At 35.9% G+C, this 24,801-nt stretch overlaps 1 protein-coding gene and 1 long non-coding RNA gene across 3 annotated transcripts in view; one reads left to right on the plus strand and one right to left on the minus strand.

Moving 5' to 3' along the window:
* Positions 1-17,483, minus strand: part of anpepa (alanyl (membrane) aminopeptidase a) — a 33,274-nt gene extending 15,791 nt beyond the window's left edge. The window contains exons 1-4 of one of the 2 annotated variants that reach the window (XM_067451962.1): positions 17,400-17,468; positions 13,192-13,262; positions 2,748-3,471; positions 1,283-1,425 (exon numbers count right to left, since the gene is read on the minus strand). In XM_067451962.1, coding sequence (XP_067308063.1) covers positions 1,283-1,425; positions 2,748-3,337 — 733 coding nt within the window. In that variant the 5' untranslated portion in view covers positions 3,338-3,471; positions 13,192-13,262; positions 17,400-17,468. Of the gene's footprint in view, positions 1-1,282; positions 1,426-2,747; positions 3,472-13,191; positions 13,263-17,399 lie in introns of both variants that reach the window. The other variant, XM_067451960.1, reaches the window with a different exon arrangement.
* LOC137085707 (uncharacterized) lies at positions 6,366-9,986 on the plus strand. Its single transcript, XR_010907271.1, has 4 exons — positions 6,366-6,465; positions 6,953-7,274; positions 7,430-7,506; positions 7,802-9,986. It is a non-coding gene; the product is annotated as an uncharacterized lncRNA (long non-coding RNA).
* Positions 17,484-24,801: the final 7,318 nt, after the last annotated feature.

Raw genomic sequence — 24,801 nt, forward strand, 5'->3', positions numbered from 1 at the left:
TTTTTAACAGGGTTATATTAGGAAATCCTGACAGGGTTTAACTAATTGGATACAGAAACGTTGTTTTGATGTGAAATTGGCCCTGCAAGCAAAACATGATTTGAAGCAAAAGTTTGACTGGTTTTGCTCATGTTCAGATAGTCAAGATTAGGTTTGAAGCTGATGGCAGTTGAGGGAATAATTGAAAGGAAAACAAATGGAGGTAAAATGAATGCCAACATCAGCAGGACAGATGCTGCCGAATGACATGCACAGCAGACTACAATGACTCAAAAAGTGCAAAGTTTGCATGTTGTGTTGTGGTTTTTGTGGAATTAGTAATTTCCCTTATGTTTTTCTAAACCTATGACTGTCTTTCTTTCATGATTCATGGTGATTTCTTTTTAAACACTTAGCTATCCCAAAAATCTGTCATTAATTACTCACCCTCATGACGCAAGTGCTTTGTTTGCACAAAAAATAATAATTGAACACTTGTTATACAGACACACGCGCTTTGACGCTGTTGCTTGAACACGCGTTAGTTGTAGGGTTGAATTAATTTTTCAACCCCTTTAAAGTAGAATTGGCAGGTGACAGAATAATTGAACTGTCCTCAAAATAAACCAGATAAAAACATTCAGGTTCCTATCACACACCTGGTCCAATGCAACGCCAGGCGTGATGCAAGTGTTTTTTACTAGTTTCAGCCAGACGCAGTTATCATTTTCACGTCCAGTGCCACGTTGTTTAAATAGCAAATGCACTCAAACCCATTTGTGCGCACCTGGTCTTGGTGTGTTTGAGGCAACTGAAAAACGACAGTAGTAAAAAAAAAACAGTATTTTTGTGTTATTTAAAGGGTGTGTTAGTAATATGCGCCTATAGGTGGGTGCACAACATGCGTATACTCTGCTTATTACACACACAGGGACACGCAGCAGCACACAAACATTTCAAAATATTAAAAGGATTCCTCTCTGGAGAACCATTCAGTCTTTCCAGTCGCAATTCCACCATGTAAATAGTGAATCCGCCAAGGTACAAGCACTACTGGCTTTGAAAGGGAATGGGAGATGAGATTCTGGTTGTTTTATTTTTGTTAAATTATGTCCAAAAACACACCCATGATGACTCATTAAGAGACAAGGTACCATGCTTTTGTTAATCTAGCAAAAGTGGATTCATTTACAACATGTGCTTCAGACTATGAGCTTGGATCATTAAAATTGGGTCCTCTGTGTTTTAGTGAGCACAAATAAAATGAGTTAAGGTGTTGTTTGCAATGGATTGATTGTCTTACTAATTTCCTGGCTGTTTGACAGTGCTGTTGTTCCCAGGTCATGGATAAGAGTGATATGAAACACAGCTTTCATGCCAGGTTCATCGAAACATGGGAAAGCTTTTCTAGCGTAAGTGGCTTGCATCTGAGTGATGGCAATAATTCTGGAAAACATGAGAGAAGTGTTTGATCACAACACTATAAAGTCAACTGAATTTGAACAAATGGCAATGGTTCGAGTAGTGCTTTTCCTATCAATAGATTTGATTACTTTTTGTTTGTCAGTAAGATGATATATTTAATTGATCTATAATGCCTATAATTAACAACATAAAAGAAAATGCTTTCAGTAATTTAAGTCACAGGTAAAAATGTTTTAATTTGCATTACATACAAAACTATGGAAGCCCGTTTCTGACACTAAATTAAAAAATAAAGAGTAATTGCAACTTTTCTCACAACTGCGAGTTGTAAAATCAGAATTCTGAGATATAAACTCGCAATTACGTGATATAAAGTCACAATACTGACTTTTTCTCTCAGTCAGAAATGTGACTATATCACACAGTTGTGAGAGATATTCTGTGATAAAAAGTTGCAATTACTCTTTATTTTTTTATTTTGTGGCGGAAACGGGCTTTCATACAAAACTATCAAACCAATCTATCAAGTGGCATTTATTTTAAAATATAGCACAAAAAAATTACACTTCATGTAAAACACACCATTTGATTTTCGATTTAAAAAAAATGGAAAACAATAGATTTTTAAAAGGCTGCACTTATTTGTTTAAATGATATTATTACATTTTAAAATAACAGTTTTCTATTTATTTTATATTATATTAGTTTTCTTATTTATTTTAATATAGTATTTTAAAATGTAATCTATTCCTGTGATCAAAGCTGAATTTTCCGCATCATTACTTCAGTCTTCAGTGTCACATGATCGTTCAGAAATCATTCTGATATGATGATTTGCTGATTTGTTAAACACTGGGGTTGCTTAATATTTTAGTGGAAACCGTGATGCACTTTGCTCAGGATAATTTAATGAAGAGTAAGTTAAAAAAAGAACAGCATTTATTTGAAATATAAATCTTTTGTAACATTATAAATGTCTTTGCTGTCACTTTTGGTCAATTTACTTAAAGCATTTAAAAAAAAAAAAATACTGATCCAAACTTTTCAACAGTGATGTGTAATGTTTAAAATAAACCCACATATAAAGTATTATGAAATGTTATGAATGCTTAGCATAAAGGGAAGTACACATGTGGCTAGTCTGCTAGAGGAAGTAATTGCAAAAATGTTTTAGAAATGTAAAATTATAGTTCTGAGAAATCTGCTGAATCATATGTTTTACAGGTGCCACTTGGTTTGAAAGACTGTGTGTAATGCAATAACATTCTGACATTTTTAGCTGGATTAGTGTCTGTATACTTTTTGGTGAAAATGTGTTCGCACAAAGATGTACAACGTCTCACTTTTTTTCACCATCTTCCATGTATTCACTCCTGTAGAGACCTTCCAGATCATCAGCGAGCTCTCCTCTGAACTCTGTGTAGAGCCAGTAGGAACTGCCAGGCTTCAGTGTTTCCTCCAGTTGAATCACCAAGTATTGCGTTTCCGTCTGAAACCATGTGGTCTTTATGGCTGGAGCCGTTACGCTGCTCAGACCCATGAGTTTTGCATGGTTCCCCTTGAACAGAGTCAAGTTCAGTTTGTTGGAGTGAATTAGTATCAGGTCTGTCTTCTTCACACAAGTAAACATCACTCCCGAGTTCCCAGTGAAAATATACATCCCATTGGCGTTCATCACCAAACGAGGCCAAAGAGTCACATTGTAGTACTGCGGAGCCAGAGTTTCGGGCAGTCTGTATTTGTCCCAGGGTTCGTTGGAAGTCTTCGGGGTGGGAGGTACTGGTGATGTAGTTGCATTAGTGAATTGAGTTGCATTTCTGGACTTTTCTCGATTATAAACGACTGATAATGCAATGATGGTCATCAGGGCTATTGCGGCCAGTACCATGGCTGCCGTGGCCATCTGCTTGCTGATGTAATATCCTTTCCCCATTGTTCACTGCGGTTTGAGATGAGAAAATAGTGGTGTCACCTATGTGCGTTTTTCTATGTTGTGTTGTTGAGATGATGCTAGCATACTTTTAACAAAAACAAATAGATGGTTTCCATCTTCGGTGATATAAATACCTAGAAGAAGCAAAGTTTCAAGTTAAATGATTGTAATAAAGGAAGAGTACATCCAAATATTTTCTTTTCAACTGAACAACGTTCTTTCTGTAGAACGTAAAAGATGTAGGCGGAATATTCACGCTATTTTATTCCCAAACAATAAAAGTGTATTAGGCTCCATACTGTCACTGTTCTATTATTGGTTCTGTTTCATTTTCAAGTACTTTTAGTTCAGATTGCTCTCATGAAATGGCGTATGATACGCCATTCGTATGCCATTTTGGCATGCTATCAAGACGCATAATTGCTTTTTAGTGTGTTTATCAACGCCGTTTTATCCCCTACACTGCCCCTACCCATCACACACACACACACGCACACACACACTGCCCCTAAACCTACTCATCACAAGAAACATTTTCAAAAAAATCTAATGCAGCATGTTTATAAATCCATTTACATTGTGGACACCCACACACACACAATGGTTCGTTTCGGCGTAGATATTCACGCGGAATCACACGGCGTAGACACACACGCGGATAGCTCAAAATGCATACAAATAACACGCCACTTGGCTTAAGAAAGTGCCATAAATGTTTAAACAAAGTCATGGGGTCATGTTGTTTAGTTTGATTCTCATTGTTTCCTTTGTTTCTAAGTTCCTGCTTGTCCTTGGATGTCATGGTTATTCATTGGTTGTTTGATTTCTTATACCTGTTCCTTATTTAGGGGCCCTTTACATGAATCTTAAAACTTTTTATGTGTTTTGGTCATTCATTTACACTTCAACAGAGTTTGGGGGGTTGGAAAACAATCTTTTGAAAACGTTTTTTTAAAATGCACGTTTTTGAACAATACCATTATCTTCTCCATGTAAACAACAAAAATGTGAATTTGTGAAATTATGCGCATTACATGTTCAGTCTATTGGCACGTATAAGTGTTTTTCTGCAAAGTGACATCAACTTGCCTAACCTTTATAATACAGCATTTTAGTCCTTTTTGCTAATCTGTGTAAAGATGTTTTTCTACTACGTTATCGCCTGTAAGCGAAAACAGCAAATGAAAAACTATTTTGTTTTTAGCACATCATTGTCATAGAATGCTGTATAGCTCTGTGTAAATTGCCCTCAGTTCAGTTTGCTCATTGTCTGGTGGATTTTTGTGCACACTGTTATGTTCATTCTCTTTTTGAGGACTGTTTTTTTATTTTATTTATTTTTTATTAAAGGACTAGCTGTTTAGATCCTGGCTTCCCTTGTGAAAAAGAAGTGTGCTTAATTGTATTGAAAGTGTATTTTTTGTGCACTTAATATATTTAAAGTATATTTTTTAAAAACTGCACTTGTAGATAATATGATATAATTAAAATTAAGTGCCACTTAAGTGTACTTAAAGAGAATACACTTTAATGACAATATTTCTAAACACACTTAAGTACACTTTTTTAAAATTCACTTTGTAATAATATCTAATTAATTTGTATTTTTAAAAAGTACACTTTCATGACAATATTTATAAACACACTTTAGTACACTTATAATAAGTGTACTTTGTAATAATATCTAATTCATTTGTACTTTAAAAAAGTACACTTTCATGACGATATTTATAAACACACTTTAGTGCACTTTTAATAAGTGCACTTTATAATAATATCTAATTAATTTGTACTTTAAAAAAGTACACTTTCATGACAATATTTATAAACACACTTTAGTGCACTTTTAATAAGTGCACTTTATAATAATATCTAATTAATTTGTACTTTAAAAAAGTACACTTTCATGACGATATTTATAAACACACTTTAGTACACTTTTAATTAGTGCACTTTATAATAATATCTAATTAATTTGTACTTTAACAAAGTACACTTTCATGACAATATTTATAAACACACTTTAGTACACTTATAATAAGTGCTCTTTGTAATAATTTATAATTAATTTGTACTTTAAAAAAAGTACACTTTTATGACAATATTTATAAACACACTTTAGTGCACTTTTAATAAGTGCGCTTTGTAATAATTTATAATTAATTTGTACTTTAAAAAAAGTACACTTTCATGACAATATTTATAAACACACTTAAGTGCACTTTTAATAAGTGCGCTTTGTAATAATATATAATTAATTTTCACTTAAAGAAAGTACACTTGTATGACAATATTTATAAACACACTTAAGTGCGCTTTTTAAAAATGCACCTTGTAATAATGTCTACACCTAAATTTACTTAAACCATTTTAATTATGAGTTTGTTTCATAAAGTGCACTTATTTTACTAATGACAAAGCACATGGAAAATAAATGATTTTTTTTTAAAAATTAGTTGTCCAAATTTACATTGGTTAATGTATTTTTCTTCAAAATTTCACTCGCTTACACTCCAGTACAACATACTGTTGAAATGTTATAACTAGCTCACATGAACTCAACTACAAGTGTTGGTTTTCTACATAATTTGACATTGTCAATCTTTATGAGAGGAGTTGCCTAATGTACTACTTTACATCTGTGTAGAATAACCTACTTTCAATATTATGTTGTTGTATGGCGATTAAACACACATTTAATTGCATTAATTCCAAGAAAAATTTGAACAAATCTAAACCAAATTAATTTGCATTAAAATTCAGTTAAAATAGGCTACATTTAATTTTAATCAGACTCTAAACATGATTGACTTTTAGTTAGGTGAATGAGTCAAGTTCTCTGAAATACAGTCCAACTACACAGTGTGTTAGAACAACCTGAACAGAAATGGATAATTAATAAGTGATTTATAATCAACATTTAATGCACGAAATATCTTATTTCATATTTATACTTAATATTTCAATGCGCATGCGCCAAAAATACTACGTCATGATTTTGAAAAATGCGCGGTCAGCCATGATTGCGTCATCTCGATGCGTGAGGAAAATGAAGCTGAAGACAACAGAGGAGTGAACCGTTTGGATCATTACAGATGAGACATTATATGCTACAAATAACGAGTCAAGTAAGTATATCTTGATATAAGCTCTCTTGATTTTACATTTTCACCGTAACATGGTAGCTCTCTATTACAGTGTAGTAGTTATTTAGTTTAATCGCAGATAGGATAGACGCAATATGGACTCGGGAGGTGAATTAACATTAATCATGTTTCCTATGTATCTAAGATTGTATTATTCATATTCATGTATCTAAGATTGCATTATAATAATTTCTTAAATCGGAATGTGATCGCCGGTGTGGGCATGTTCAATTGAATTTGCCTGTTGTAAATACAATATTTTAATCGATCTCCTAAGTTACTTTTTAAATGGACAGGAGACATTAACGTTATATACATTTATTCCATATATTAACTTAACGTATAACAACAACCAGTAATGAAATAATGATTTTAATATGTTCTTTTCTTTTTGCATTTGGAGAGTAAGATGTTAAAGTACTATTTGTGTTTTTAATATTTTGTGCTTATTTTATTTTTTATTTTGTAGGATCAATACAGATGTGTTATTGGAGATCCAGTGCAAGCTGTGTGGAATCACAGAGCCATCTTGATGAGGTCAAGTTAATGTTAATTATGAATTTATGCCCAGCCATGACACTGATCACACAAGCTAAAACATAACTATCAAGTCTTTAGCTTTTAAATGCTTTGCATCTTGTCCATTTGTAAGTAATACATTCCCACTTGTGCATTTACAGATCCCCTAATCATTATATATTTTACAGGCCACACACCCAAAGGAAAGGAGCCGCAGCATTGCTGTGCCAGGCGTGGTAAATACAGGAACATCCTTCATGGAGATGGGCGAGGTAAGCTGAAACTTGCAAGGCAAGATGAGGAAAAATGCAAGAATACTTTTCTCAATTTACATTGGTCTTGGGTTATTTATCTATATTTAAGTTATGTTTAATTCCCTATAAAGTAGGAATAAAAACCATTATTAAAATGTTCTCTATTTTTAAAGTCCAGTGTCAGTGAAGATGATGTGCTCAGTGGGATACGTGAAGGAACCTCTCCAATCATTCTACCCTGACGACTGAGGTAATTCATCACATAGGGGATGCAGTTGTGGTCAAAAGCTTACACACACCATGCAGAATAAACGGCTTCATCAGGGCAGTACTAGATTAAAAAGAGACAACATGCTCATTTTTATGATCCCTCTTATGGCTATTTCTTTTTTTTCTTCTTTTTTTCATACAGATACTGCTGAATATAAACTATTGAATATAAACTGTACATCTATCGTTTTAATTTAATTGAGCCAATTATAATAATGGATAGATCTGTTTTATAAACAAGTTTTTTCTTTGCGTTTTCTTTTTCTTTCCTCAAGGTATATATTTTTTTGCTTTCCTGCCTCTTTGGAATATGTCCATTCACATCTACTGTGGAGAGATGGTGCGCCAGTTTCCTACTGATGGAGAGCTTCTGGGACATTGACATAAACAGCACTTTCCAAACAACTTGAAAAGAGTTGGTGACAAACAATTTTGTGTGCCTTTGGAGTTCTTAAGGTTTTTTTTTTTTTTTTTTTTTTTTCATTCACTAATGCTGGAATAAGATTTTAGAATAAACCTTTTGGTCCTAATTTTGGTGCTAGTAAAGGTTTAAGAGCTTATAAGTTCAGTAACACTTTACAATAAGATCTAATTTGTTAACGTTATTTAATGTATTGACCAACATGATCTAACAGTGATTTCTTTTTATTTATTTCTTTTATTTAATTTTTTACAGTGTTTATTAATAGTTGTTGACCTTGCTTAATAAATTATAGTTCAAAGCTAGTTAATTAAATTTATAGTCATTGTTCATGCAAGTTAACAATGCATTAAATAATTAACATTTAAGATTGCATTAATAATAGGGGTGTAACAGTACACAAAGCTGACAGTTCGGGGAGGAACACTAAATATAAAAATGCTTCTTTTTTTTTATTGGTTTACTGAACAAATTGTAATTGTCCTAATCTAAAGGTTTCTTAAAGAATTAAAAATGTAATATAAAAAATATCTCTACTAATTATTATTATTATTATTATTATTACCTTTATTTAACCAGGAGAAAAACTCACTGAGATTAAAATGTCCTGTCCTGGCCAAGATAGGCAGCTGTGTTTGCATGTACAGTTATACATAAAAAGTCACATAAAAAACATAAAACATACAACCAGTCAAAAACAATTACACATCATTAATTTACTCTCAAAATGATGAAGTAAAATTTTAAAATGACTAAATGTCACCAGATCTTTTAGCTTCAACTCAGTCTGGAGCAAATTCCAATCTGAGGCTGCGACATATCTGAAGGATGTTTCACCAAGCTTAACTCTAACAAAGGGCACACAAAGATTATAATTTGATTCAGAATGTAATATATAATTGCCTTGTTGTTTCTGATTAATCAAATGACAAAGAATGCTGTATAGTGTAGACTATATAGGGAGGCCTTACTTGCACTCGCATTGTATGCAAACGTGTAAACTTCTCATAAGACCGTTTTTGCATTAACTTATAAATCTAATTATAGGTTAGATTTTTTCAGGTTTTCAGGTTACGTAGAATATGATGAATATATAGGCTAATATAATGCATACATTTAGTGAAAGAGTTCATCTCTCTCGTGTTTTATCGACGTCTTTCTGCTGTTGAAACACTGAACGATTACACAATGTGATACATTTTAGTAAGTTGTAATGTATCCTTAATCCATACCTTCTGATGTTAATTTATTATTTGACTATGACAAGGTGATCACATTCACTCGTGCCGCGTTGCTGCTTGAACTGATGTGTCTTTACAGTGATCTGTCATGTCACATTAAAGAGCATCAAAATGGCATCACTTGAATTTAATGATAAAATTGACAGAATACATATGTTCTTATGAAAACTTGTATTGAAGTGTGTTCCACTCATTAAACAAGCCGTCTGTTAACTGGTAAAGATTGCAGTCGTACCGCTCGGTACACACGTGCACTGTACCGGAAGTCCTTTACCGAACCGGTTCGGTATGAATACATGTGCCGTTACACCCCTAATTAGTAAATGTTAAAATTAACATTAACTAAGATAAATAAATGTTTATATTATTATTCATTCTAGGTTCATGTTAAATTAAGTAGTTAACTAATTAAACGTTACCCAAAGTTTTGAATCTTAGTGTTGTACATGAAACGATTCTTTTCTTTCCATTTGTTTGTATTTATTCATCTGTTGTGTGAGGTACTTTTCTGTGATGGGTAGATTTAGGTACCTTTGAATGAGGGAGATATATAATAATGCATATAATTACATATAATTGCATATAATCCTCATTGTCCTCCAGACTCTTTCTAAATGAATTTGTGTTTGTGTAAATAGTTTTTTGGGTTTTTCTTGGGCTTCAAAAAAAAAGTTTTTTTTGTATATTTGTTTTACAGATCGTTTTGTCAATAAATGTAGAGGATTTAAATTTGGATGTGTTTATTATACGAAATTGCAGCTGTATTATTTGAAAAATGTAATTATGAATGTATTTCATTATATTAGAGTGTACATGTAAATTACGTTAAGGTATATTTTAGTTCATATTAATTGAATGGATGTCAGTACATTGAGCAGTGCACTTTAATTACAATTTTAATACACTAGAAGCGATTATGAAAGTACATATAAAGTTGTATTTAAGTACCACTTAAGTTGTTCCAAAAAATCACTCTTAATTGCAACTTATTGTATTTTATTTCAACTTAATATGTGATAAATTTGAAATCAATTACATACAATGTGTGTTAAGTACACCGAAAACATTGCATTTAATTCACACTTAAGTGTATATTTAGCTGACATTAATGTATGTTTTAGTTCACATTAATTGCTTGTCAGTACATTGAGCAGTGCACTTTAATTACAATTTTAATACACTAGAAGTGATTATGAAAGTACATATAAAGTTGTATTTAAGTACCACTTAAGTTGTTCCAAAAAATCACTCTTAATTGCAACTTATTGTATTTTATTTCAACTTAATATGTGATAAATTTGAAATCAATTACATATAATGTGTGTTAAGTACACCGAAAACATTGCATTTAATTCACACTTAAGTGTATATTTAGCTGACATTAATGTATGTTTTAGTTCACATTAATTGCTTGTCAGTACATTGAGCAGTGCACTTTAATTACAATTTTAATACACTAGAAGTTGTTATGAAAGTACATATAAAGTTGTATTTAAGTACCACTTAAGTTGTTCCAAAAAATCACTCTTAATTGCAACTTATTGTATTTTATTTCAACTTAATATGTGATAAATTTGAAATCAATTACATATAATGTGTGTTAAGTACACCGAAAACATTGCATTTAATTCACACTTAAGTGTATATTTAGCTGACATTAAAGTATGTTTTAGTTCACATTAATTGCTTGTCAGTACATTGAGCAGTGCACTTTAATTACAATTTTAATACACTAGAAGTTGTTATGAAAGTACATATAAAGTTGTATTTAAGTACCACTTAAGTTGTTCCAAAAAATCACTCTTAATTGCAACTTATTGTATTTTATTTCAACTTAATATGTGATAAATTTGAAATCAATTACATATAATGTGTGTTAAGTACACCGAAAACATTGCATTTAATTGCACAATTAAGTGTATTTAGTATAAGTATATTATCTGTGTAATAAGTACACTTTATAAAAGTACACTAAAGTGCACTTTTTTTTCACAAGGGTTACCTTGTCTTCTTGGACTAAAACGTTATGTTACTAGTATATTCATATACTGTTTTAGTATACAGATGTGCTCAAATTTGTTGGCACCCTTACAGCTCATTTAAATAATGCTTCATTCCTCCTGAAGAAATGATGAAATTAAAAGCTGTTTTATCATGTTGAAGGGGGGATTCTGAAACCCACTGCTGCTTCAATATACCTGTATATATCCTAATTCATAATCATAACCTTAATCAATATTTATCCTCCTTTATTATTATGATGATTTTTAATGATTATTTCCAGTTATGATATTATTTAACCAAGAGAACCACTGATTGCTTCTTGTTTTCTAAAGTTTGTGTTTGGTCTCTGAGGAGTGACTGAGGGTCTGGCCTAGAGATGAAGTGTCACTAAACACTTGATAACAACATGTTGTTGTGTGTTTTGGATTTTGGAGGTATCACACACCCCCAACATGCCAGGAATGCAGTAAGAGTGTTTGCTCATTTAGCCTGGCCTCCAGAGATGAAATATGGATTTGTATTTCATTTTTATTATATTTTATTCATTTCACATTTCCTTTTTCTGAAACACTGAAGAATCAAGATGAATACAGTCTGTACTACTGTCTGTACCTCTTACTGAGAGAAAGCACATGTTATCAGTATGTTTTGGGTTAGAACTGGAGCTTGATCAACTCCAACCTTGGAGAGACTGTGTATCTGTGTGTGTGCGCAAAATTATGTTCCAGATCAGTTTTTGAGATGGATAACGGGCATTCCCCAGAGATGGGTGGACTTGTTGTTCTGGGCAAGCTGGCGCCTACTTAAGACCTTGAAGGTCACTATGTGCCTAATTTCAGGGTAAAAGCATCAACAAGTACTCTATGGGTACGTGAACCTGATTAATTGACAATATGTGGAAATTTTCCATGACTGTTCATTTTCTCTAAGCAACCACCTTGCAGTAATGATGTGGATATACCTTGAGAATAGTTGGAGCAATTTTATGTATGGTACGAATAGACAGTTAGAGAGAGAGCGTGGCCTCCAAACTCCTTGTGAGACTTGAAGCTGGCTTCTGCTAATGAAACTGCAAACTATTCTTCAGTATTTTTTTCTTTAATGAATTATACTCCTGACTCTTGGTCTTCATTTTTCACTACTTTGTGTCATAAACTGTTAACCCCTAACAATGTATACTTGCATGCATTTGTATGTAATAGAATAAACCAAAGAAGCTGTGAAAATAGATTAATTATTGCTTATTCTACAAAATATTCTAAAATGGCCTGGACACATTTTTTGGTACTCCTTAGAAAAGATAAAACATAATTGGATTATAGTGGTATTTACAACTAATTGGTATCACACTTCTCCAATCTTGTAATAAGCCTATTTAAATTTAAAACAGTAGTCACTGTGCTGTTTGGTATCATTGTGCTCCACAAGGGCCAGATAAAGCAGGAGAGAGTTGTCTGAAGAGCTCAGACAGAAAATAATAGACAAGCACGCCAGCACGGTATAGGTAAAGGCTACAAGACCATCTCCAAGCAGCCTGATGTTCCTGTAACAGCAGTTGCAAATATTATTAAAAAGTTTAAGGTCCATGGAACTGTAGCCAACCTCCATAGGCATGGGGAAAATCGACCCCAGATTGAACAGAAGGATAGCAAATGGTATAAAAAGAACCAAGAATAACTGCTAAAAAGATACACGCTGAACTCCAAGGTGAAGGTATGTCAGTTTCTGATCGCACCATCCGTTGTTTTTTGAGCAATAGTGGGCTCCATGGAAGCCAGATTGGAATTTGCTAAAATGCATATTGTCAAGACACAATCCTTCTGGGAGAATGTTCTTTGCAAACTCAAGCTTTTTAGCAAGTCACATCAGCTCTGATGGCAGATGAATAAATTCAAACTTTCAAAGAAAAGAACACCACATGAAAGAGGCCCGGTTATGTTTTGCAGGGCACAATGATTCATCAAGACTATCAGGGCATTCTGGAGCGAAACGTACTGACCAGTGTCAGAAGAATCTCTCTCAGTCGCAGGCCATGGGTCCTCCAACAGGATACTGTCCTAAAACACACAGCTAAAATAACATAAGAATGGATAAGAACAAAACATTGGACTATTCTGAAGTGGCCTTGTATTAGTCCTGTTCTGAATCCTATCGAACATCTATGGAAAGAGCTGAAACTTACAGTCTGGAGAAGGCACTCATCAAATCTGAGACAGCTGGAGCAGTTTGTTAAGGAGTTGGCCAAACTACCTGTTTCTACCTAGTCTACCTAGCATTGTTCGGGAAGGAGACACTCTGTTAGTTTAAATCTAGACTAAAAACATATCTATTATTAAAATCAGTTAAACGATTGTTAGATTGTTTTCAACATTAATATGAATTCCCCTAGCCTAAATTTTGATCGATGTAAAGCAAATTCTGGCCATCTTTCTCTGCCTTTGAGAAAATGAGAGCCCAGACGAGCTGATCTTGAATTCTCCTGTTATGACGTCATACTAGGAAATATTTCCTCCTCTTCCTCTGCTTTGCCCGCCCAGAGAATTAGTAGAGAATGGAGTCAGTTTATCAGTCGCGATGTAAGCCCAGGGTTTACCATATGGATTCGACAGCACCGCCACAAACAGTGAGTAACAGTGTTCATTAATGCCTGATCTGGGATCAGTGATTTCTGATATGTAGCTAATCATTCAAGTTCACACAAACGTAGAATAAGGGTCAGCGTGACTGGGACTCGTGTTTATTCAGAGTTCTCAGATACCAATAAAATAAACTCGCACTCACATCGCTCTCAACTACTCGGTACAATAACACTTTGTCAGCAATCTTTCCCCAGCTCTCCGTCTCTCTCTGGACGGGCAGTGCTTGCGTCTCACTAAACCACGCCCCCTCCACATAATCTAATACTCATTTCAAATGCAAAAATGTCAGCCAATCACAACAGTAGGTATTTTCACTGAAGTCTCACAGCAGACACACCCCTTTGAACAGAGCATTCAAGCCAGAGGGCTAATATTAGTATAGAAACAAATGCCTTTTATCTCTAAATTATAACGTTTTTTGATGTAAAAACCATACTAACAATATAAGTACACCTCAGGAAACATTATAAAATAATTTTAAAAAAATCCATGCAATGGGAACTTTAACTAGGACTACCAGAACCGGGAACACTTCCCATAACACCTGATGTACTTGTCACATCATAAAAAGAATGGCATCTACGCTAGTATTAGGCCCCGTTCACACCGCAAGTCTTAATGCTCAATTCTGATTTTTTGCTCACATCTGATGTTTTTTGTTTGGCTGTTCACATTACCTTTTAAAATATGGCCTATATATGATTCCAGTGTGAACTGTTTGAGGTTTCAAACTAACCCGTATGTGCAGAAGTACAATATTAATGACATTAGACGCAGCACGGAAGGTTATTTTCGCTTGTGTTTAAAAATGTTTGTGTAATGGAAGACATAACATTAATGAGCATGTGCTGAAGAGGAGACTAACAAAAAGAAAGAGAGCAAAATTTGTTATTTTGGCCTTCTGTCACCTTCCTTTGGCATTAAAGCCACATTTTTCTGTTCTTCCATTTCGTGTGCTATTTTTTTATTTTATTTTTTCAAAAACGGAGTGGTTACAGTAGGATCCTTCTAGCGTAGCTTTAATTGAAGTATCTTCCCATATACTAATTAGGTCTAACACCTCACTCTCCCTCCACTGTCTTGCCCCATCGCTGTTCTCCATATCTAGTCAAGTTTTTAAAATTACTGTCGGTGTCTGTGTCAGTGTCTAGGGCTATCTCACCGGCGCATAATTGTAACAAATGTCGAAATAGATTGATGTAAAAGTCACATCAAATCCGCCTTGGTTGTTCACACTGCGGCCGCATTGGAAAGAAAACCTGATCTGGTTCTGATTCAGGACCACATATTTATGTGGTCTAAATCTGATTTGAAAAAATCAGATCTGGGCTAGATTTGAGTGTTCACACTACCTCTGAAGAAGTCTGACCTGGTCACTTTAGCACAAAAAAATCAGATTTGGGCCACTTTTGCCTGCAGTGTGAACAGGACCTTAGTGTCTCTATGTATCAGCCAAGACTATCGAGACTTTATTATTATACTCTCACACATCTAATCAATGTTCAAAAGCCAGAATCTCAATTCACTTTCATTGTATGGAAAAGAGCTGCTAGGACAAACTAAAGTAACATTATTAATAAAATATGAACTCAAATTAACTCATTCATATGAGAATGAAACCATCTAACTCTGCTAACCTTAGTCTTTATATAAAAAGTCACATAATGCACATCTGGAATTTAATTTTGTGCTCATTCTCACAGGTGCTTCCTCTTGATGGCTCGTGTCATTTACCAGCTTCTTGTTATCGTGTTCAATCAACAAACACATGCACATGTTTTAACACCTAACGGCTGCTTGTGTGTTAGGTAAAAAGAAATATGGGGAGAAATATGCACAAAAGTGATCAGGCCTGTAAGTTAAAACCAATTTTAAGTCCAGACTTATTTTATGCGATCTCAGTCATTAGTTCCCTTCTCGAGGGAACTTGCACTGCGTCATCGAGATTACAGTTTGGGGAACGCACCCAGCATGATGCGCCTGAAGCGTGAATGAAAAAAGTCCAATCCTGATTGGTGTTGCGTCATGACGTAGTGTGTGACGGCATACCCCGAAGGTACAAAGGGACGCCGGCACATAGCGCAGTTCGCTTTCTGCTCTTCAGCGAAGTGCTCTGTGTTTCAATTGTTTGTCTATTTGGTGTTGTTTGTCCAAATGAGTATTTTGGGAAGCTGGCAGGCTCGTGAGCCCCGTATTTCTGTCCCGCGTCTTTTGAGGCAGCGCAGTGGCGTAGATCAGTGGGCTTGCAAATGAACTTATCAGTGGGTCTTGGGAATGCTGAGGCAGCTTCTTAGTCGTCACGAAGCCAGAGCTTTTCGTATCCGATCGTTTTTTTCTCCTCGTTTCATGAAACATTTGCGTCCACACGTCCTCCATGGAGTTTTCTGGAAGACGATGCTGTGGTCCGCCATCTGTGACGCCGGGCTGCGACACAGTGCTAGTTCCCTCGAGAAGGGAACGTCTCGGGTTATGACTATAACACATGTTCCCTGAGAGGGAACAAGACACTGCGGAATCTCGTCGCCACCTGTATCGCTCGCTTCACCGCAGCAAGCTAACTGCGCTATGTGCCGGCGTCCCTTTGTACTTTCCGGGTATGCTGCCACACACTACGTCATGACACAACACCAATCAGGATTGGATTTTTTTCATTCACGCTTCAGGCACGTCATGCTGGGGGCGTTCCCCAAACTGTCATCTCGATGACGCAATGTCTCATTCCCTCTCGGGGAACATGTATGTGTCTATGCAACGGGCGGCATGATAGAATGGGATGGGACATGGGATGCTCTCCCTATCCCGATGATTCATTGTTGAATAAACCAATGGATGACATGAGCTGAAGAATAGTTGAATAAAGAATAATAATTTTGAGCTTGTAAGTGGGAGATGTATGTGAAAGTTCAACTTGCAGATGTTTTCTGCATTGGGGAAAAAACTGCAGTGGTCTCATAAGGGGGCAATGAAAATATAATCATCATTACACCAATAAGTTTGGTGAAAATAACTGAATTCATCTAATATTTCCCATTTTAATATAGCATTTTGAAACATAATGACTAAGCAAATCCTTCAACTGGATCAGGCAGCACAAGTCAGTATAAACAAGTATGGAAATTCACACTGATCTTAACTGATCTTAACAGGTATGCCAAAGTTCTTATTGCCTATAGTTTTGCATATACAAATTCATACGATGACTGATCATGTAAAATCATCTTCCTTATACTAAACGCTTATGTCTTATACGGTTTGTCAGCTTTAAGCATTTCATTCTGTGTACAATCATCTCCACCTGGAAGTTATTTGAAGAAAGTAAATATACATTTCTCTGCTATACACTAAAATATTAAACACCCACATTGCAAAAAAATAATCTCATCCGTTGACCATATGCTAAATCACTCTGTCTGAAAAGCCATGCAACAGCGCAGGAGCACAGAAATCTTAAAGCAGTTTTCTTTCTTTTGAAATTACGACTTCTTAGTTCTTGTGTGAGATAAAAGTCAAATCAAATAAAGACACGCGCATGTTCGACTAAGAGTAAAGAGAGTAAAAGTACACATACCAGGTATCCATAGGGAAATTCACATAAATGGGAGAGTTGTGTATATGATGAGGCTGATGGGAAAAACAAACACTCTCACTCTCTCTCTCTCTCTCTCTCTCTCTCTCTCTCTCTCTCTCTCTCTCTCTCTCTCTCTCTCTCTCTCTCTCTCTCTCTCTCTCTCTCTCTCTCTCTCTGTGTCTCTCTCTCTCTCTCTCTCTCTCTCTCTCTCTCTCTCTCTCTCTCTCTCTCTCTCTCTCTCTCTCTCACACACACACACACTCTCTTACACACACTCCTTCCCAGTTGGGAGGAGGGGCAAAACTAATCTCACACATAACACACCCCAAACCCACCCACCCACCCAGACACATACACATGCTCCTTTTGTGTTCTGCAGAAGGTTATGTCTTAGGTTTTTATCAAAAATAAAGGTTCCAAAACAGTGATGCCATACAAAAAACATTCTCCAAATAATCTGAACCATTCTTAAAATAACCATTACCCCCCTAATTGTTAATTATCCCCCTAACATTTTAATAATCGAAAAATAAAGGTTCTTCATGGAACCAAAGATGCCAAATAAAGAACCTTTACTTTATAAAATCAAACTGTAATGACTGTAGAAAAGAAATGCGCTGAAAGTGGGAGAACAGAGTATGGTTCAACTGGTGAGTATTCAAGTTCCACAAAATAATTTCACCACTGTCAGGAAAATGTAGAACATTTTTGCCTCTGTGGTTCATGGTGGTTAAGTTCAAATACCTTGGCCTCAAAACACATGAATCTCATTTCCTGTGTGAAAATGAATGCAAGATGGTCATTTGGACCCTTCCTCGCTTGACTCTGTTAACCTCTTTCTCTATCTGAAGTTATTGACGATTGGCAATGTGTCTGTTATTGTGTATTATGTAACCTCTTACACCAAGTGACTTTAGCCCAGGGATTTTGTCTCAGAGAGTTATAGCTTCCAGCATCTGGGCAGTTGTGAGAAGTTTGGCAAATATTACTGATGGTATAAATGAGGGCATGAACAGCTGGTGCTCATTGTCTCTTCTTTCAAGTTCCGTTGTTTGTTGTGGCGTTCTTTCTTCTGGATTGATATAATGAATAAGTGCAGAACTTTGCATTTATAAACATTTCTGTCCTGTTTTTCATTATTAATGTCCAGTAGATTTGGCACAAATCGATTCCCATGTGCTGGACAAAACTTGTGAATCATCAAGCAAAGGCATATATTTTTGCAATAATGTGTATCAACCTCTTTAAGTAGGGTTTCCAAAAGTAGACCTGGCAAACTATTTAACAAACCTGTCTGAGATTGATATCAGTTATCTAAAAAGACATGGAGATATAAATCAAACTCTTTCTTTAAAAAAACTATAATTTGAATGTTTTCTGTACCAAAATCCTAGCCTGGATGCCAGCCGAACTTAGCCCCGGCCACAAATGTTTTAGGTCGGGCAGTTCGGTTTGGCCTTGCTCCATAGAGGAGTAATTATCCCAATGAAATCTTCAGGGTGGGCTTTAGACGATGACGGACAGATGATAAACAGTAACGTAATCATCACGTCATCAAAGGGGCTTGGATTATATTTTTTCAAATCCTAAACGGAGAGCTTGTTCGTATCTGCATTCAGCGGACTGCATAGCGGACTTGGCATCACAGTGCAGTTGAACTCTGTTGACATTTGACATTGCGTCGCTTCGTTGCTCTGATTGGTTGTAGGTCTATCCAATTGATGTCTTTCTTGGTTCGGTTGAAACACGCCCCATAATCACAGCCCAATGGAGCAGTATCAGACTCATATTCTGACAAGAATTGAGTATGACCACGTCAGGCTACTGAAATCCTACTGATATGTCACTTGCATAATTTGGAACACAGTGTATACACAGTACCTTGTGAAACTATTTGTACCCCTTAATTTTTTCTTACGTTTTAAGTTGCTGTCTTTTAAACTAATTTAAACTTTATTTTCATATCTGCATGCCGTACACCATAATAAGAAATAAAATAAAAAAACAGGTGTGTGACAACTTTGCAAATTTATTAAAAAAGTGAAACCTGCATAAGTATGTGTAACCTTAACTTAGTACTTAGTTGAAGCACCTTTACAGTCTCAAGTCTTTTTTAGGTAAGCTTTGCACACCTGCATTTGGTGATTTTCTGCCATTCTTCTCTTCAGATCCTCTCAAGCTCTTTCAGGTTGGTTATGGATCATCGGTTTGCAGCCATTTTCAGGTTTCTCCAGAGAGGTTTGATTGGGTTCAAGTTTGGGCTCTGGCTGAGTCACTCGAGGACATTCACAGAGTCTATAAGCCCTTCTTGCATTGTCTTAAGCCACGTATCAACCACAGGAACTTCCCCCAGGAACTAGGGACTTTGGGGTGGTCCTCTGTGTGTTTCAAGGGACTAAGAACCAGGGACTAAATGAAGTTCTGGGTAAAATTTTCCCCCTCAGAAAGTCCCTGCTCATGAGGTAGTACTTATTTAAAGTTCAGCTAGAAAATGTCAGGCGCTGAACGTGATTGGTTGAGTTTGCAGCATTTTAATTGGCTGACTCAATGCAGCATTTTATTAAAGCATCATTTTCAAAAGTCTGTTGATGTACCCACAGTAAGAGTCATTTACTATTCGAATCAACAATGGTTAAAAAATACTACCAATGGACCTACAACGAGGTTCAGGCTTTATTAAGCTTATATGCGGACAACGAAAGCCAGCGGGAATTGGGAAGTCGTGCACAGTCATACGTCGGCGGACTAATTTGACTAATCGTCACGGTACTTAAACTGCGATGCAAACACAGATAGCAACCGCTCTGGGGGGAAAATGCCTGGGACAAATTGATCTGAGTAATTTCGTCTTTAATTGTGTGCTTAGGGTCATTGTCCTGTTGGAAGGAGAACCTTCTGCCCAGTCTGACCACTTTGGGATGGCCTTGTAAAGGTGATGAGCGGTGCCTGGCTCCCTCCATACACAATGCTTGGAGCTGAGGCTCATCAGACCAGAGAATATTGTTTCTCACAGTTTTAGAGAGTCAATTAGGTGCTTTTTTGCATATTCCAAGTGGGTGATGCAGTGATGTTAGTCCTTCTGGAAGTATCTTCCATCTCCATATATGATCATGGAGCTCAACTAGAGTAAAATTCAGTCACCATTGTAACCGAGGTTCTACTTCATTGATTGCTCAGTTTGGCCACGGATGCCAGCTCTATGAAGGGTCCTGGTTGTTCTAAACTTCTTCCATTAAGGATTGTGGAAGTAATACTTTTGTGAACCTTCAGTGCAGCAAAATGTTTCTTGTAGCCTTCCTCAGATCTGTATCTTGACACAATCCTGTCTCTGAGCTATACAGGCAGTTGCTTTGAACTCGTGGCCTGGTCTTTGCTCTGATATGCATTCTCACCTGTTATTATTTTATTGAGAGGTCTGAGCTCAACTGCCAACATTCTTCCAAAAGTCTTCTTTTGTGTTCAACAGGAGAAAGAAACTCATACAGGTTTGGAACAATTTGAGGCTGAGTAAATGACAGCATTTTCCTTTTTGGGTGAACTATCCCTTTAACATAAAGCAACAACATAACAAAATGTAAAAAATAATGAAGGGTTTCAAATATTTGTGTGTGCGAATACACTTATTTTGCACAGTTTTTAATTTAAGATAATAAAAAAACTGAAAATTAAATTAAATGTGCATTATTAAAGGTTTCATGAACTGGCTTTTTTACTTTGTATACTGTTGTCTGAGGTCAACTAATAACGTTCAAATGGTTTTTATATTCAAAAACATCATAACTAATAAGTAATAGGCTATTTTCCACACTGGTCTTGAGGCTCTCTCCAAAACGCTGGGTTTTGATGGGCGTGGCGCACTGGAGACTTGAAAGTAAACGTACACAGCTAGGATTGGAGAAGATTTGCATATTTAATGAGCTTCATCTCCGCTGTCAGTTCACATGAGGAATTGTTTTGAAAGCGGCAACCGGAATGATTCTCTCGATCACAGGACTCGTAAACGTCTTTATCAAACAAACACAATGATTTATGTCTCAGCCACCCGCGATTAATTGGACAATTATTTTTGTATTACAAGGCCCGCCCGAGTGGTCGATATGAACGCGAACCGCGTGCACACACATGTGCACACACGCCCTCAAATGTCACGTCAAGATAGTGGATAACGCAGATTAAGAAATTAATATTATTTCACTATTTGAAATTAATCGGCCTGCTGACTGGCTTACGTTTTGGTACCCCATCTGGAAAACACATAGCCCAGACTACAAGATATTTTTGTTTGTTATGATAGTTACTGTGTCAGATTATGCGATTTTTACTCCTAAAATCTTGTCGTGTCCTGGACTAGAAACATGTCAGACTACACATTGCTACTCGACCAATCATCGCTTGTTGTCACGACGTGCATGATGTCATCGACTTTCAGAAACAAGAGCGTAAACAAACGATGTCTGAAGCAGTGTGTTTTGGCTGTTTTATGTTTAGAAAAGCGCAAAAATAAAAATTAAACCCAACAAAGAACATGTTCCTGGCTTGCTGGAAGAGGACATTATGGGCTGTCAATCCTCCAAAGAGAACTTGAGGTAAAATATTGTTCTTTTTATATTAAATATTTAGTTATTAGCCAGTAGTAAAAGCTTGCCACCACAACGTATTTGTAAAACATCTTTTAAGCTTACATTCCAGTAACGTTACTCACCGGGTTCCTGAAGCGCTTCCGCTATAGTTCGCCAGCATTTTTCTTATTTGTTTGTGGTAGTCCGTCGATGACACACCGTACAGCCAGGAATACTGTTGCCACAACTCAACGGACCTTTCCTCCGTTTTATAATTCACATAAAGTTAGCCGCTCCATCATCTCTCATGTGTTTCACCGTGTTTAAAAACTGTGTACGAAAACTGTCAGTGCTCCGGTTGGTCAGCGTTACATGTGACAGAACCCGTCGTGAAGGACCGCAAAAAAAATTAACATGCTAGTCTTTCTGTCATGACGTCTTGAACTATTGCAGACGCGGATTTGGTTGTCGTATACTATGACACACTATACGAGATGAAACGATCAAATCTTGCGTCCCGACATCCATTATCATTTACGAATCCCTACGACACCTTAAGTCAAACAGATCGTGCCAAATTCGGGCTAATATCGTGTAGTCTGAACCAGGCATTAGACACGTCAGTTACACATATTCAAAACGATTTATAACAATGTAATACTATCACATATAAAAACATGTTTTACTCACATAAGTGTGTTGCACCATTCCTGCACTGTAATTTAAAAAAATAAATATGTTACCTGCATGGTTGCATTAAAATGTTGAGTTCATTGAAATTAAATTTTTTAGTTAATACAATGAATATTTTTGAGAATCGACAACCTTTATTTAAATATTAGTATAAGTAATATCAGTGAAACATGCCAAATTGTGCTATTTTCTTGATTTATCACATTTTATGTGGTTCAGATACAATACTATTTTGAGTTTCTATTTATTAAACCAGTTTCCTTCATTGTATCAAAATTTTAAGGCAGCCAGGTTACTTAATTTCGTAAGTTAAACCAACAATATTTTTTTTTACAGTGTGTCTGATCCAATATAGAAGGCACAGCGTTGTTTTAATCTCAATGTCTGCAAATCCTGCATCTGGCACTTTTTTCACGATTCCGCAGTGAAAATGCAGCGAACACACGAATGTCTTACCTATGTGAGTTGGAACTTCATTAAAAATAAATAAAGTATAACACATTCTTAGGATCCGACTGAAGCTTATGCAGCGACTGTGTTCTTCCACAACAAGGAAAAGCGCAATATCTTGCTATCTTTTTCGGCATGTTTATTGTTGTTGGCTCACGCGAGCCGATCAGCACCATGAGTCGGTGGGTGGGGCTACTGGATTAGACGTGCTGTAGAGGTGTGTTTCGTTGCGCGATGACGTAAAGATGCGCACATGATCGTTTTCTGGGCCTGGTGTCTATAAAAGCTTTTGTTATACTAACAATGAAGTTTTCAGCTGTGAAACTTACAAGATATTCTTATATTACCATGACTTTTATATATAAAAAGCTCAAGGAAAAGTCCATGGGCCCTATCTTGCACCCAGCGCAATTGACTTTGTACACCGACGCATGTGTCATTCCTATTTTGCACCCGCGCAAAGCGCGATTTTCCCTCCACAGAAGCACGTCGCTAAACTAGTGAATGAACTTGCGCTCCCTGGGCGGTTCAGCGCAAAAAAGGAGGCGTGTACCGGCGCAAACAATCACTGGTGCTATTTTGCTGTTCCATTAAACAGTTGCGCCACTGACCAGAAAAAACCTAGTCTAAAGTCAGTGGCGCGTTGCGCGTTGTTCATTATGCTATTTTAAGGGCGCATGCATGACCAAAATGTATAGCGTGCACAACACAAAATACACTTTGCTCATGAAATCTACACAGATGCAACAGTTATTTTTGCAAATCATAAATTGTTACACTAAAAAAAATATTAACACATTGTGGTGTGCCACGAAGATGTGAAAAAATAGGCATAAATCTAGCTTACAAATTATTCAGGCTTATTGTAGTAATTAAGGATCAGACCTGTTTGCCCAATAGTGGCAAGACATATATATATATATATATATATATATATATATATATATATATATATATATATATATATAAGGACATCTGACAAATTGGTTTGTCCGTCAAGAACCAGGAAAAAAAATCGACTGAAAAAATAAAAAACTGTTTAACCGACGCTATTTTGGGTGGGTTTCTCCCATCCCCATACAACACAACTTCTCTGTCTTTCACTCCCTTACGAAAGGAAAATATATTTACCAATATATTACTTGAAATATATTTTAATATATTGTAAATATATGGAACAATATAATTATGGTATTATAAAATATATTATATATTCATGTAATATATTGCAAAATATACAAATGATTGCCGCTTTCAATATATTGCAATATATTGAAAGATATAAATATTAATTCCCATATATGTTAATATATTTCCTAATGTATTGCATGAAATTTTCCAATATACTGCAATATATTTTTATTTCGTAAGGGCTGCTCTTACAAGAACATCAGTCTCCTCGGCTGTGAACCGCTCCTGGCGTGCGCCTGGTAGATACGCCATAATAATATCAATCCATAATGGAACTTGCGCACCTGCTTTTAAAGGGAATGTTGGATGCCGCTCTGATTGGTTTATTCACGTTATGCCCAAACCACACCTATGAATAATGAAGCTACTTCAGACCAACCTATTTTAGATTTGCGCCGGGCGCAAGAGCCATTTATCCCGCCGGGAAAATAGCAACAGCCCCGAGACCCACCCACAAAGTTACTTGCGCTCCGCGCTTTGACACTTGCGTTTCAGATCGTTAAAATATG

Source organism: Pseudorasbora parva, chromosome 1 (assembly GCF_024679245.1).
Source record: "Pseudorasbora parva isolate DD20220531a chromosome 1, ASM2467924v1, whole genome shotgun sequence".
NCBI lineage: Eukaryota > Metazoa > Chordata > Actinopteri > Cypriniformes > Gobionidae > Pseudorasbora > Pseudorasbora parva.